The sequence below is a fragment of the Passer montanus genome, unplaced genomic scaffold, assembly GCF_014805655.1.
Source record: "Passer montanus isolate IOZ18808 unplaced genomic scaffold, ASM1480565v1 scaffold136, whole genome shotgun sequence".
Taxonomy (NCBI): domain Eukaryota; kingdom Metazoa; phylum Chordata; class Aves; order Passeriformes; family Passeridae; genus Passer; species Passer montanus.
Window position 1 is genome coordinate 176,772 of NW_024360497.1, and position 16,456 is coordinate 193,227.

Sequence of the window (16,456 nt, forward strand, 5' to 3'; positions counted from 1 at the left end):
ATTTTGGAAAATTATCAAAGAGTAGTACAGGAAAGCTGCAGAAAATACTGTTTCTGTGACTTTTCACCCTGTACTGAAATATACCATTTGCATTTCATAAACTTCATTAGAGTACTGGTGTTCCCAAAGAGACTATAGTAGTACCTGAATCTTAATTTTCAGCTACTGTGTACCATGGGAAAAAAGTTTTCTTCTGAAACTTTTCTTCTTTCTTTTTTTTTTTGTCATGTGAACTGATGATATCTTGACCCCTAGTCATGGAAGTTATCAGAGGGGCAGGAGGTGAAAATAGACCTGACTTAAAAGCAAACAAGTAAATAAAGACAGCACTAAAAAACCCAACCAAACAAAAAATCACCAAAAAACTTAACTGTCTGGACAGAAGGCATCTTTTAGAAAGTCTTGTGTGGTAATTGGGTTTTAGTTTAATTTCTGTCTTTTGTGGCTGCTGTAGAACACTAGGGCAGTTGACTAGAAGATAAGTTTCGTTGTGGAAATAGTTAAAAGTGGCGTTTTTTTGGAATTTTTTTTTTCCTTTCAGTTCCAACTTCCTAGAGAGAGAGGACCAGGGAAAATGTCATCAGATTTCTGCATCTTGGAGTTTCTTTTGCCTGAAGAGATCCATGTGATTCTGAAAGCTCTAACAATGGCGTCTCTTAATGTGCCTTGTTATTTCTTCAACCTGAAATGTTGATCAGGGCAGAGTGCTTGATCCAGTTTCTTCTCCTAAGTGTGTCCTCTGGGACTCTTTCCCTTCCCTTTTCAGTCACTCTCAGGTTCTGCTCACAGTTGTTTTATTGAAGGTGTCTAAGTGTGGCATGTTAATCTCCAGACTAGAAACAAGTTGCCTTTCTTATCCTCTGAACTTGAGATGCATATGATGATAGAACTGGACATTTTTGATAAATGTCAGCAGCCTGTCGCCTTGGCTACTGCGTCTCATTGACCAGTATACTTGATGTAGTACTCCAAAAGGACAACTGGTCTTGTTTAGTTTGCTGTCCTATCTGCCATGCAGCTTTAGCTTTTATCACCTTCACTGCTCTGTTTCTGTGTCCAGGAGTCTTTCAGGAGGAGTTGCTACTTGCAGTTAGGAGGATGAAACTGTTTGAGTTAATTTGAATAAAAAATGTAATCTCTTACAAAGCCACGTTTGCTGAATCTTACAGTTTTTATGATTTTTAGGTAGTGGTTCTGAATTCTTGCATCTCACTCTTCATTGAAACACTGTTGTTTCAGTGGTATGTATTTAAAAACTGTTCTTTCTTATATGTGCAGAGCTGCTTTATGCCACTTCTGTGTGTTACAAAGCACACTTTCAAGAACTGGCTGTGGTTCCTCTAATTAAACCAACTGGGCACTTTTTCTCTTGGAGGATGTAATAAAAATTACCCAACCTCTGTCTCTGCTGAACTGAACTGTTTCTCTTTTCATTTTTTTCCAAAAAAAAGTCACAGTTTTTCTGGAAGAATAGAGATTTGGGAATGCATGGACATCCCCTGTTTATTTTTGAATGAAAAGCCTGTCAGCAAACCCAGCAAAAGCATTGGAGGTTTTAGTGTTTTAGTCAGGGCTAGGACTGAGTTGAGCAATGTCTGCTCAGAAACATTCCACATGGTCTGTCAGAGCTGCTGCTGCTGAAATAGACTGACTTGGGAAAGTATTTAAAGCTTGGACTTGGTCTGTGTTCTGTTTGTAGATGCTCCTCTACACATAACCCTCAGGAGTACCCCATATAGAGATGAAAAAGTAGAAAAGAGAAGAACTTCAACTCCTGTAAGTGCACTAAATAGTCACCGACATTCTATTAAAGACCAAAGCAAGAACCACATAGCAAGAGCACTGCGAAGGCCTCGGGAAAGAGAAAGAGTTCAACATGGTACGGCTTTTGGTTTAACATGGAAAGTTAAACATGGAAAGTTAACATGGAAAGGAGAAAGTCTTGAAAAAATTTTAAACATTGTAAGGCGGTGATAATATTCTGTATACCTTTGTGATAAATGAGTAATTGGTTGGCACTCACAATTAAGGGGTAAAAATTATGTGTATGGTAAAAGTTTTATAAATGTATAGTTATGTTACTGCAATGTGCTCCCCTCAGTATGTGTTATCATGGGATGGTCTTGATAATCCAGGGATTTGGGAAGGTTGGCTTGTGGCTATGGCAGCACCTGACCTCCAGTCAGAATGTAAGAAAGTGCCTTCTACCACTGGATAGCAAGGAAGGAGTTGACTGACAAGGCTCTAGAAGAGGCTAAAAATACAAAAGGCGAAGCATCCATCTTGAAGATGAGCCAGCCATGTGGTGGGCAGCCACGAGAACAAGTTCCCAGGATTACTTTTTCATATATAGTTCTTTTGTTGTATTTTTGTTAAGATTTAGTAAACCCTTTAAATTTTTTTTAAGTGGGCAGTTGTTTCTCACACCTTCACTTAGAGAGAGTAATTTTGTATAAATGTATGGCATAAAATGTAAGCAGTACTTTTTCACTGTCATTTTGTAAGTTTTCATGCTCTCTGCACTGGGGTTTATTCTTCCCAGTGAGTTGGTAATATTTATAAGATGTAAAAAGTACTAAAGTATTAAAGATCATTAAAAGGTTGTAGGTCTTAATTCTGTTAAACTCCTGGCTGCCCAAATCATTAAATATTTTAAGTAATCTTGTACCTACTGAGATACCTAAACTTAAAAGAAGTGCATGGGGGTGGGCATGAAGCAGGATGACCTAGCATGGTTTATTTTGTAGGGGATTTTTTTCAATAGCACTTGAGCACTTCTGGTAGTCAGCAACTGCTACTAGACATCTCTGAAGAAATTCACAACTTTAACTGTTCCAGGGTATCGTGTAAACTCTGTTCATACTGAAATCTACTCTAGTATAAGTGGGTAGCAGCCAAACAGGATGGGGGGATGTATGTATTCACTCACGCTTAGAGAAACAATAAATATATTTGAATATTTTGTATGTATATAAATCATATACAAATAATTCCCACCATACTTCTAAATTACTACATCACCACTTTCCTTCAGATGTTGGTCAGAACTTGAGTCACAGTGATGAGGAAAACACAAATAAAATCTGATGTTAGACTACTGTATTTATGAGAGATGCTCTGTCCCCTGGAGATGACCTCCTTAGCTGCCTGTCTCTGTGTTGTCCTGTTGATCGTAGCAGACAGACAGTACTTAGCATCTTGTTTATTCTTGGGCATCCCTCACTGCCCATCCTTGTAGGAAGGTCTGAATTAGATCCATCAGTATCTCCTCACTGTTTCTCACTCAGTGGGATGTGTCCTATGTGCAAGTGTGGCATTTAGAGATTATAGTGAACTTTCACAGTGGTGATGTGATGGAGGATGGTGAGCACTCATCCCATTTCTTATGAGTCTCTGCTATTCAAGGAAGTTGAAACCCTTTGTCTTTTCAAAAAAACCCCAAACTATTTGAAAATGTAGTTGCTTTGTGCATAATTTCTAGGATTATGTTTCTCAGTTTATCTTTCTGTTGATCATGTGAATCTATGAGGGTGTTCATAACCTAGACAAGTCTCTATCTGGTCTTATGTCAGTGAAAATTCATTACACTTCAGAGCACTTAGAAGAAACAGCTTTAAACAACAAGATTGTTTAGTAGCTGATTTTTTGGAAGACTCTAGTATAATACTTGAATACTTGCTCTTTGAACTATTTTTTCCCTATGGAAGCATGCATTAACTGTGTTGTGCATTTCAGAAGATAACTCCACAAAGAAATTTGCAAATATTTAGATTTTTTTAAGATACATGGGGAAGCTTAAGGGGACAAAGTGGATAAAGTGGCAGTTTGTTTTGTATTTATCTTGGATATTTTGATAGTGGTTGAGGAAGCTTACCATGTGCCCTTGGATATCTTCAAACAAATCCAGCAATCTGATCATGTGAATTTGAATTTTCAAATGAAAAGAAGCAAAATTTTCCTGCCTCTGTTGAATTCAGTTATTCTCTCTTTGCCCTTCTGGAAAAATAAAATGGTAGAACTTCCTTGCATCCCTGTGAGCAAAGAGAAGGAAATTATACCAAAAGGATCCTGACCATTGGAAGTACAGGAGATGAGGATAGAAGAAAGTAAGAAGGAAGTTGGAAGCACTGTGTTCAATACTTGAATATCTGTCTTTTCTTTTCCTGTTTTTTGTTTTGCTTTTAACCTCCCTCAACAGCAAGAGGTGGAAGAAGGTGACTTTTGTGCTGCCAGTCCTGCTGCCTTTGAAGGCCAGGTGCCTGGTGTGGCCATGTGGGTGAGCACAGTGAGGTGTCTTTGCTAACCTCATGCTAAGAGGGGCACAGAAATAGCAAAGTAGCAGGAAGTCTTTGAGGACTGAGGGATGGGGAGGTGCAGAGCTGAAGAGTTTCCTGAGGACAAGCAATTAAGCTTGTCCTACATGCTTACCAGAATTGATGAAATGTGACTGCGATTCGCCGTTTCTCAGTGAACTGTTTGTGCCATAAATATTCAGCTGATGAATCAGGGAGTTTACTGTTGACATGTATGAAAGGGGTGACATAATACACTGGTATTGCTGGTTTGCTTCATAAATGGTTGTAGACAACCTAGGGTTCTCAAATGGTTTGTGCAAGTGGAGATTTCTTACAGTATAGACTCTCTTCAAGTGCTTATTCAGATCTCTATCATCTGACATTGAAATAGGTTTCTGAATGGGATGGTGAGTGGCTTAATCAGCCAAGCACTCTGAGGGCAGAGCCATTTTGAGATACAAGGCATCTTTCCATAATAGGTGTTCATTACATCTCTGAGTCAGGGTAATTTACATAAAGAACTGCATAAGTATCTAGAAATACTGCTGCTGGGATCTAAATCTGAAAGACAGGATGTAACCAAACACTGGGGTCTGGAAAGCAGGGGTTTGTGTCCATGCCCTTGCAACCAGATTACACTGAGCTGGGCATGCTCTGGAAACATGCTTTGAGGATAGACTTGATTGACAGCTGTCAATCATTCAAAAATATAGTGTGTTTTTAATCCCATAAAAACAGGATGAGGAACAGATGTTGAAAGAGTAGTTAAAGCCAGCTGAACCAGTTACTCCATTTTCAATATAAATAAAATATTTGACTGGGGAAGTGAACTGAAGTCTGGAGTGTTGGGGGTTTGTTGTATTACAATGCTAGTGAAATGTCCAGTCATAATAAGGGAGAAAGTGGATGTAGCAAATCCCTCAGTCTTTTTTATGATCTCTGAAGCATGTAAATAATAAATGGATGCTGCTGTACATTTGATTTCTTCTACATGATAATTATATTTTGTTATGGGACAGTCCAATTAGGACTTAAAATAGATTATTCCAATTGAGAGCTGGGGAATTCTTAAAAATAAGTTTTCTTCTTGGGTGTTTTGTTTTGTTTTGGTTTTTTTCAGGGAACTGTCCTTGATCGTCCAAAGGAACACGAGGCTTTTAAGGACATTATGGAGTAGAATAAATGTATATATATTTTTAAAACTAATTTGGTATTTTGTCTAATTATAGCTGTTAAAGGACATGAGAAGAGCAAAGAAAAAAAATCCAAAGACTTCGAAAGATCCAAGTCAAAGAAAAAGAAAAAAAAGAAAAAGAGATCTAAGCCTGGTAAAGTTCATTTTTCTTCTGTAGATGAAACTGGCTTCATTATTTTGTTTCATTACCTTAAAAAAAATCACCTTAGAGCACTTAAGATCAGGCATTGCATTTCAGCCTTTTTCTTCACTTAGCTTTTATTTTATTAAATAATTTATTTTAAATTGTGATTGAGAAGATAATCTATTTCCTGGTTAAGCTTCATCATTACTGCTGGATGGTGGCTTGTAGTAGTGCTTGTTATGGCACAAAATAAATGTCACTCCTAAATGCATGTCAGTCTATAAGTCGGGCTTTTCCTTAATAAGTGTGCTTCTATGCAAGCTTTGCCTAGTTAAGAGGGTGCAGATGCCCTGCGTACAGGCTGTTCTCAGTTATGTTAGCTCTGGGACTGCTTTATGAATGCTGGAGTTTGGAAACATCGAAGCCCCTTTTTCTTCTGTTAACCATGTTATTTCTTACACCTTCACTTTGGGGGGAGTGGGCTGTAACAATGAGCCAAATTAAACCTGTCACAGCCTTAATTTCTTTCTTAAAGAAATAATCTTTTTTCTGGAGAGATTTAGTAAAAGCCCGATTTAAAGTCTATACTCAAGTTGTGTCCCTCTTTCATGTCTCATAACATGCTGTTGCACTATATGAAAATGGCTGTAGTAGCAATGTGTGTTCTTGGTTTCATCTGTGGAGGCTTGGGAATGGTTTCCTGGTGCCACTTCAAGCTTTGAACTTGAGGTAGAGGCCAAGGTGTTAGAGGTAATGGATTCTTCACTGCTGAAAACACAGCTGATTCTGGAAAATCTCTTTGGTGAAACGTTTAAGGATCAAGTGTGGCAACTTTCTCTGCTGTTGATGGGGGCGCAGCATGCTTCAGTCTTCCAGGCATCCTTTGTGAAACTAGATCTCCCTAAGGAAGAGTTTGTGAGATAGAAAATACCTTACTTCTCTGATTGCTGCCATGAATAGGGCAAGCTATCAAGGGAGTGGATTGGAAGAATCATAGGCCAAGTCACTTAGAATTGTACTGAAACAAATAATTTTAATGAATTTCTGATTGTATGGTGCACACAAGTATAATGATAAAGTGAAAATATAATTTGTAGGTTTATGCACCAAGTCCCCATGAGACACTTCTCAGTCTGTGGTTGGGGTTTTAAGCTGTTCCATGCCTTTTTTGATGTTGACCTTATATAAATTCAGTCCAGAATTGTGAAGATTTTTTCCAGATAACTGTAGAGTGCTACTTGTAACTTTGGCTAGTCTTGATTTATATCCAGTGTAGGCCTCACAGAGGAACCATTCAAGGTTTTTTCTTCACACACTCTTCATCTGGGCTTGTCCACCTGTGCATTCTGTTCCATACATAGACTTTCTATCCACTTTGAAGTCTGTGAGATTAGGGAATGTGTATAGCCTCATGTGAGTAAGAGTGGGATGTGAGGGGGAGATCTCCAGCTAGTTTTGCTTGTGTGGAAGGGCCTGTAAAGCAAAGGCATTTGTACACCTACCCAGACTGAAGAATAATTGGCCTGTAAAGGCTGGTCACTTAGACCTTTGTCACTTCTGACAGCAGTAAATGGTGACGGAGCAGCATAAAATTGTCTGGTTCAGAAAATACCTTCTTGCCCCTGGAAAGCTTGCACATCTTGCAGCAGCATCATTCAGTCCTAGAGCTGCAGCATACTGGGAACTGGCTCAGTGAATTACACATTTCTGCTATGGGCATGCATGGTACTGTTTCTTCTGTCAACTTTTTTTGACCGTAGATTTTTAATGATAACATTTACTACCATTTTACAGGGTATTCGGGCACTGAGGAGAACACAGATATGTCACATGAGCTTTCACCTGAAAAATCAGTTCTCACAAAATCTAATTCTTCTAGTAAATCATTTGCTTACCCAAGTACCCTGCTTCACTGCACTGATTCCGGACAGCACAAGGGAAAATCAAAAGCAAATGGTGAGATGACTCTCCTTTATGGCTTTCTGGTTCTGTCTTTCATTACCAGTAAATATGTGAGCATCACTAACATACTTGAAAACTGGTTCTTATTGTATAAATTTGGCTATTCTTATTCAGGATTGTGTGTATTTCTTTCTCCCTTCTTGACAAGACTAGACCCAGTTTGTTTGCCAGAGCTTGATGTTGCTGCTTTTTACTTTGACTTTACTTTCATATACACTTCAAGACTGTTGCCCTTATTTCAGAAATCAAACTCATTTTGTGGGGGCTTTTTTCAGTGCCTTATTAACTCCTAAAATAACTATGTTACAACTTAATAATTAATTTTTTCATATTTCCAAATGTTTCTACGAAGTAAGAATTCCTTCAGAGTTAAAAATGGGTGCTTTGTGAGTTTGCTGTGTTCAAGAGACCACTGGCTGTGGTGATGTGTAGTTGTATTGATACAGAGTGAATATGGTTATCATGACTTCCTGAGCTTCGTATGAGGAGCTCTTGAGTACTGTTTATTGGTGTCTTCATAGTACTTCATATACACAATCCATAAAAATCTGGCTGCTGTGTACCAGCTTTTATAATTCTCAATATCTTGCTCCATGTTACTACTTACTGATACAAGCTAGTACAACAAAAAATATAAACATTTGTTTGTTTCTCTTCTTAAAACTCACAGATTTGAAGGAAATAGAAATGTAACAGCTTGATTGTATTCTAGAACCTTAAATTCCTTTTTATACAGATATACTGTTGAGAACCATGTGAGCTTGTTTTGGATTTTTTTGTTTGTATTTTGGTTTGTGTTTTGGGGTTTTTTTGGGCATAATTTTGGATTTGTTTTTTTGTTTGTTTGAGCTTGTTTTGGTGGGGACTTTTGTTTGTTTTTTTGGTTTGGGGTTTTTTTGTTTGTTTTGATTTGGTTTGTTTTGGCATAACTTTGTTTGTTATTCAACGAAAGTAAAATTTAACTTCAATTAAATTCCCCTTTATAGGCCAAACAGGAAACATTAAAAACTATTGAAATGTAGATAGTGGTAATGTCTTGAAACACGTTTTGCAAGTCTGAGCAGTTGTGTTTCTGGAGTATATCAACCACAGGACATACAGCTTAGTAGCTTGGCTATCAGTTGCTCAGGCTTCTTTTGATCAGTTGATAGATATTGAAAGTGGTGAAAAATACCAGAAATTACTTTATCTCATCAATTTTTAAATTGTTTTGTTGCTTTTTGCATCTGCAGAACTTGTGCCTAGATAAACAAGGTCTGGTGTAAGCAAAAATGAAACTTTGGTGTAATATGGAAGTGTAGTGTGCCTAACCTGTCACTTCCACAGTACTTTAGGAAAGTGTCTTAGTTCAGAGGTGGAATAGAACTTTTAAACATGGAAATAAATTGTTGTGTTGGGTTCTCATCCCTTTTAATTTGACAACAGATGTTTCTTCAAAAGATACAGTTTATGCCACAGACCAGTACTATTTTCTGCATTCTATGATTCTATGAGATAAATGATGGAAATAGTCATACTCACTGTAGATGAGACCCCACCATCGTACTTAAGACTAAAACTTTTACTTTCCGTTCTCCTCTTAACTCATTAAACTATTTTCAAATAATTAAAATTCCTCATCTTCTTACTCTGACCCTCCCATTCTATCCCCAAGGAAGATGCAGACATTGATTTAATATTATTGAGGTAAGAGTCTCAATTCAACATGCTGTTCAGTTAAAATTTTCTTGGCAGTTTTATTCAATCTAGGATGCACTAATGCTTCAGCTAAGTAGTGTGGGTGCATTCTGGAAGAATACCTTGTGCAGTGCACTGCCTGTGAGTTTATAAATGCATCCTAAACAGAAGATTAAATGAAAATAATAATTTCTGAAGCAGGATTAAATTCTGTGTTGGACCCAGTATTTCTGTCATGGAAACATCACTTTGTGAGATTGAATGGTTCATAAAACAGAACCCTCTTGCCTCTTTTTGAGAGCTCTACGCTAGAAGTGCCAAGTCACAATTCTGTACCAATTGCAGCAACTAGCGTGAGTCCTACTTGAATGTACAAGCCTGGTTTTGTTGTTTATAGTTTTGTCTGAAGAGACTTCATTCCTTGGTTTGAGACGCTGTATGTTGACAGTACAGTTTTAATGACAAAAGCTGTTAAGATGGATATTTTGAGGGAGCCATTAATGAGACTGGAAAACTTCATTATGTAGTAACCTTCACTAAATGGTTAAAATTGTGGTATTCCTTAAATTACACTGTGAACTCATGCTTTTTGGAATGTATGTCTGCATACTTGGGATGAGATTTTGAGGGACCTTTTTTTATAATTACTCAGGGTTTTATGTAAATACTTCTTGTACAGAGGATGACACCCTGAGTGAGTCATCTATGGATAGCTTGTCTTGGAGTGACGATGACTGCAGTCAGGATGTTGACGTAACCACCAACCCGGATGAGGAAGTTGAAGAAAGTGATTTTGAGATTGTTCGGTGTGTTTGCGAAGTAAAAGAAGAAAATGACTTCATGATTCAGGTATGAAGTGCAGGGTAAATGCACATTTCAGTGAATGCAGTGGAAGGTGTCAGTAGAGAAATTTTGTTTTGTAAATGAAATAATAAACTATTGTTGTGTTCCAAAGTCATAACATTATTTAAGGTAATCTGTCAGGGTGACTGCTATGATAGTTAACTTTTGCTTCATATTACAGTTTAGGATTTTTAATTGAAGGAAAGAGGGAACATTCACTCCAAGTCAAAAATGGTTGGTTCGTCATTTGTGAATTTTTCTAAACATAGAAGACTTCCTTGATTCTGAGAACACGTATTTGAAATCAGTGATTTTTTGGGCTGCCTCTAATTTAGAGCCTTTTCAGAACATTGCCATGAGATAGTAGTGTACTTCTCATTCCTCTGCCCTGGTAAGAAGCTTGACTTACACATACAATTCTCCAGACAGGCTGGGGGGGAAGAAAAAAGGAGGGTTTTGCTTTAAAGCACAACTGCATTTGTCATTTGTCTATTCTGCAGTAATCTGCAAATTCAAAGTTCCTAATCTGCCTAAGGCCATCTGTCCATTCCACATGTATCTGCTCTTTTTAAAACAGCTTCACAGAAAACTTGGAGAGGCTTCTATTATCTCTCCTGCTTAAAACTGTTGAGAAAAACCTCCTTGGAAGTTACCTAGCTATTTACTTTGAGATGTTTGTAAATTACCAGGAAATCATTTCCCTATGTAGCTGCTTTAACCATCCCACCCAGTTCTTATTAATTTCAAGAGGTGAAGTAAAAAAATCAATTCAATTTCTTCATAATTTTTTGCTCTAATTAATTTTCTTTGAGTTTCCATGCTATTTCATGGAGCCTTGCTGTGGAAGGTATGATGCTTTTGCTCTTAGTGGTGAGTTCACACACCTTTGTTTTAGTGTTGGATCTTGACAATGCAAGGCAAAAAAGTACCTTATGAATTAGTAAGGAAGGGTGGAGTGATGGGCAGTGATCAAGTGTAAGTAAATAGCACCAGACTGTACAGGAGGAAAGAGGAGTCCGACAGTGGTGACTAAAGGGGGTAGATGTCCTCTGAAGAGATGGCTTACAGAAGATCACAAAGAAATAGCCTGGGAGTATAACTGGCAAAAATAAGTTCAATACTGGGTTAGCATTACAGAATGTAGGGAACAGTCAGCTGGCTCTGGACGCAGCCTATGGATGCCTTTCCTTTAAAAGTTTCATGGGCTGCTTCTAAGATTACCTTGCTAGGTTGAACTAGTTTGGGCGGGTTTTTTTAGCATATTGCAAACTTTTAAACACTTGAATTGATTTGTGAAAGAATTGGTCTCTGGAAGAGAGATGACAGATCAGTAGTATTGTGAGTATCTGCATTCTTTATGGGGATTTAGATAATAGGAAATGTGCTGGCATCTGGGATACATGCTTGGGTTTGCTGCGTACCTATCTTGATACTGGAATGAGGAGCCAGGGCAGTTTCTTCATGGATCTGGCTCGAGGTTCATGGCTCCCAATATGCATGTATCCCCTCCTCTCTTACAAGAGGGAGAATGCTATGTGTTCACTTTCAGCTGTGTTCATTGCCATGAATGTGCCAAATTTAGAAATAATGCAGGAAAATGTTAATTTTAAACACATCAGCACCTTCTTGTCCATGAAAGACTGGGGAACATTAAAGTTTAATGAAACTCATACACAGTTAAAATGGGAGTTCCTTCAGGTATTTAAACTAATAATTTGCCCCTACGTTCAAAAGATTTTATAAAAAGTTTTCTTTGACCTGTTCTTGCCTTATATTAATTGTCTTGAGCAATTTGTGCATTAAGGATGTCATTCATTGCACTGGGATGCAGAAATCTGGGTTTGCATTTATAGAAGTATCTGCTTCAGTTAGTAGAAATTAAATCTGGAAAAAGAAGTACAGAAAAATAGTGTATTGTTGATTAGTACCGTATTGTTCCAGTCTGTAACTCTGCAGGGAGGTTACTAGACTTCATTTATGGAGCTGGTGTAAAGCAGCAGTATAGCATTGCCATGTGTTCCTTCTGGAGGTACAGCACACAGATTTTGTGGTGAGGCCCAGAGAAATCCAGACAGACTGTTAATGTCCCTTCTTTTTAGTTTTTATACCTAAACACTGGTGAATTTGTGTATGATGCAGAAAATTCTGGGGCTGGATTTGATGGCCTCAGAGGCGATGGATGTAAACGGACTTGAGATATTTTTGTTGTGGAAGGTGAAAAGCTGCTTTAAATACACATATTTTTGGGTTTGGTTATTTATTTTGTGATTTGAATTTCAGTTTAAATATTTTTTTTTGCACAGTGCTGTATGTTTTTTCTCTTCTAAATCTCCTGCTTGGCATACTGTGAAACTCCCTACTACCACCTAGGCAGAGAGTAGTTTCTCAGTAGCATGTGCCAGAGCAGTAACCTGTAGCCTGGCAGTCAGTGTGCAGTAGAGCCTGTAAGTTAAAGAATGCACCTGTGCCCCCAAGGGGTGGATGTTTAAATATCAGTTGAGTAAAATTTTTAACAGTTTGGATGTTTGTGCTGGTTTGAAAGCAAAGCAGTGGGAGAAATGAACCTCACAAAAGTACCTTGAGAGAGATTTCAGGTTAGAGTTACAAGGTCATTAGAAGGATTACAGTAAATGCAATAATACACAAAAACTGGTTTAAAGTCAGGCTACAGCCTGGTACCCTGTTGGTCAGGGTGGTGGTCTCAGTCCTGTCAAATAGTAACAGCAGTCCGGCGAAATGATGATTAAAGTTGAGAGCAATGGTCCTCTGGGTGGTCTAGTCCTGTGGAAGTTCAGGTTCTCTGGATCTGCCCAGTAGTCGTGGTGTCCTAAATCCCCAAAGCACTCAGATTATTTATGGTCAGATAGGGCAGGATGCTCAGTACCTCCCCCGGTGCTGGGACTTTCACAATGGAATTACGTAATCCTATGAGTCATAGGATGTTTTGGGGAGTCCTTGATGGCCTAGGCCCTCACAGCTGCCCATTGGGGCATTAAGGCCGCTGGCAGAGATGACCCCCTTAGGCTGTATGTAGTTATCACAGTTCAGTCAGTTTGTGAAGGACAAAGGAAAACTACCCTGATGTACCTGGACTGGGGGCAGGGGAGTAGCAGTGGTGTGAGGGGTTTGCCTCTTTCCTTTATCTAACACTAGCCAGCCGGTGTGCACTGGGCAGCTCTTGCAAACGACCCACCATTAACAGTTCATCAAGAATGTTGTAGATGGGAGTAGAATGCATAGTTTGGTTAAACCAAGGACTGATGCTTCACTAGAGTTCTGGGCAAAATTGCCTGGAAAAACACAGAGTACAACTCTGTACAATATGGATGCAGGTGTAACTAGATCCAGGAGCTCTCTTCTTATTTTTAGCACAGTCTGTTTCTCTTAATCTGTTTTCTTTGTTTTAGAACACCTCTTTCTGGCTCTAATTTGTGAAAGGAGGATTGTCTCTGCCTTTTTTGAAAACATCTCCCAACTGCAATAGGACTATTTACCCATTTTGGAAAGCAAAACATTGTTGGTTCCATTCTTCAGAAATCTGTTCCTCTCTAACCTTTTACATTATCCAATCCCAGAGCTCCCATCTCCTCCACACCTAGACTGCTCATTTAATGCAGTGAAGTATTCAAAGTCTGGTTGTTCTATTCTGTCCCTCCTAGCTTGAGGAAGGGCAGGAGATAATAGCATTAATTAAAGTGGTGTTGAACACAGATGAAGTGTTTAGCAAGTTGGCATCCTTGTAGGTCAGTGAAGAGCAACATGTGAGATTCCTTGCCATTCCTGTTAGCGTTTGATTTAGCTCACACTGCAGTCCTGTACATTGACAACATTTCTGCTTTTGATGTATGTCTGAGAAATCAAGGGTATATGATCTCTTGTCTCACTGCTTTGGAAAATAGTAACTTTTAACTGACATCACAGTTTCCAATCAAAATAGACTTAATATTCTTATGTGGGGTTTTGTTCCATGTTTCAGTGGTCTCTAGCCTACAATCACAATTTTCTCATTAAAATACTGATGGGAGAGAAAATGACAAAACATGAATAGATTTTTCCCCTGCTCTAGAACAGCGTGGCTTTATGAACAGCGACTGCATTTTAAATAGTGTAACTGTGCTAAACAGATCCAAATTCTACTCAGTCATTGCCAGTATGATTGTCCTGCCTTGGAAAGATGTTGGATGCTCCTAAAGCTGGTGCAACTGATCTACACTGCAGGTTTGTGTTTGAAATGGAAAAAATGTTGGAGGTACAAGAATCAGTAAAGCATAATATCACGACTCCTGTATGGCATCAATATCTCTGGGATTTGATAACTAAATGTGGATTATTGTTTGAGGGTGTGAGGAAAATTAATCCACAAACATCAGAGGCTTATGTCCAAAAAGTAGACAGAGGAGTCCTTCTACTTTATTTGAATAAAGGGAGAGGCCATAGGGCATTCACCTGGGGTCTCTCAAATTTTTGGAGGTTGATTTTTTGACACTGGCCTTTTTATCCCAATTTCCCAGCTGCATTTCCCTTCTCTCTTTCCCCATTGGCTGAGGTACTTGGGAGGTACAGACTTCCCAGAACACGTGATACCAAAGATTTCCCTCTAATGTATAACCCTCCTTTTTAATTTTTAATTCTTACGGAATTTAGGGGTTTTCCCCATTGTTTCTTTAATCTTTCAATATCCAGTTTCATTTGTCAGCAAACCTGCAGTTGTCAAGGCAAATATCTTTTTCCATTCATCAATCAGTGGAATCCTTCCCATTGTTTCTTTTATCTCTCAGTGGTTTTATCTACCAACAGACCTACAGTTTGTTTGTAAAGACAAATCTGTCATTCCTCTCAAGGGGAAAATCTTTTGAATTCAGAAAAATTTATCTGTTTTGGTGAAAAAAGCTTGATTGCTCTGTTAGCTATCCGGATTACATGCACATGCGTCTCATTAATGATTTTCATTTCCAAAGGGAGTATTTTTGTACCTTTCAGAATCTCTGCTTTGACTTTTCGTCGTTCTTCAGAAACATACATGAAAAATGTGTGGGGAGGACTCACATTTTATTATAGCCTGTTTCTGTAATGTATTTGTTTGTAAGTGGAAGGTGGGGTGTGGATATTAATAGACCTTTTTGTCTTAAAATATGTAGATCCTGTGTTTCTTAATTTATGTAATGGTATTGAGCTCCTCTAGCCTTCATTTCTTTTAATGTGCACTTCTTGACTTTGAACAGTGTGAAGAGTGTCTGTGCTGGCAGCATGGAGTCTGTATGGGCTTACTGGAAGATAATATACCTGAGAAATACACCTGCTATATTTGCCAAGATCCTCCAGGTACAGAAATTTAAGGTTACAGACCCGTGTTATATATGTAGTAAATCTGCTAGTTTATCTATATCTAATCTATATCTGTCTCTCTGATAAACTACACTAATTTTTTCCCCCCGCCTGTGTCTATCACTGTAGGTAAGTTTCAGTAAGTTTAATTTATGTGAATGTCCATGAGTCAATATTATGAAATTACAAAAGGACAGGAATGGAGAAGACTGTTTTCACTGTAATCACCATCTGTCACATATTTGCAGTAATAAGGATTGTACTGACTACGGCAAATGAGTGTAAAAAACACTCAGGAAGCTCAAGCAAAAACTCCCCATGGGTACTTCTTAGGGGATGTGGCTGCAGCTCTCCCCCAACAAATGGGGCTGATACTTTCTTTAAAATAAGTCTTTTAAAACAATGTCATCTCAATTCCATGGCCTTTCTAAATCAGCACACCTTATCTCAGAGTTTGCATACAGATGTACAAGACTGTGTGAGCTTTCTATCAGGTTTTGAGAAGGCTCCTGTTTCTCCTCAGCAGTGGCTCTTCTTGGCTGCATTACCTGCTGTCCTGGTGTGATGCTGGCCCAACACCAGGCACCCATAGAAGCTACTCGCTCACCCTCTCCTGCTTCAGCTGGGCAGAAGAGAGAAAAATTTAACAAAGGGTTCATGAGTTGAGACCAGGAGAAAACCCTCCAAGGGCAAAACAGGCTTAACTTAGATATAGAAGGTGAGTTCATTACCAGCAAAATCAGAGGAGGATAATGAGAAATGAAATGAGCCTTTAAAAATACCATTTCTTCCCTCAACCCCCTCCCTCCTTTCCACCGGCAGTGCAGGGAGACAGGGCATGGGGGTTTGGTCAGTTCATCTCTCAAGGCTTTCTTCCACTGCTCAGGGAGAGAAGTTGTTCCCGTGTGACACCGTGGGGTCCCTCCCACAGGAGACAGTTCTCTGTGAACTTCTCCAGCATGGCTGACCAATGTCACGAGCAGCAGTCTGCCCAAAACTGCTGCAACGTGAGCCCCTCCCACGGGCACACCGTCC

The 16,456-nt window shown here is 38.8% G+C and overlaps 1 protein-coding gene across 12 annotated transcripts in view; it reads left to right on the forward strand.

Moving 5' to 3' along the window:
• PHF20 (PHD finger protein 20) overlaps positions 1 to 16,456 on the forward strand; it is a 63,405-nt gene that overhangs the window by 34,538 nt on the left and 12,411 nt on the right. For 6 of the 12 annotated variants that reach the window (XM_039699599.1, XM_039699597.1, XM_039699588.1 and 3 more), the window contains 5 exons: positions 1,700 to 1,879; positions 5,525 to 5,623; positions 7,409 to 7,570; positions 9,906 to 10,102; positions 15,319 to 15,418. In XM_039699599.1, coding sequence (XP_039555533.1) covers positions 1,700 to 1,879; positions 5,525 to 5,623; positions 7,409 to 7,570; positions 9,906 to 10,102; positions 15,319 to 15,418 — 738 coding nt within the window. Of the gene's footprint in view, positions 1 to 1,699; positions 1,880 to 5,524; positions 5,624 to 7,408; positions 7,571 to 9,905; positions 10,103 to 15,318; positions 15,419 to 15,944; positions 16,166 to 16,456 lie in introns of those variants that run through there. The other 6 variants (XM_039699592.1, XM_039699593.1, XM_039699594.1 and 3 more) reach the window with 4 other exon arrangements.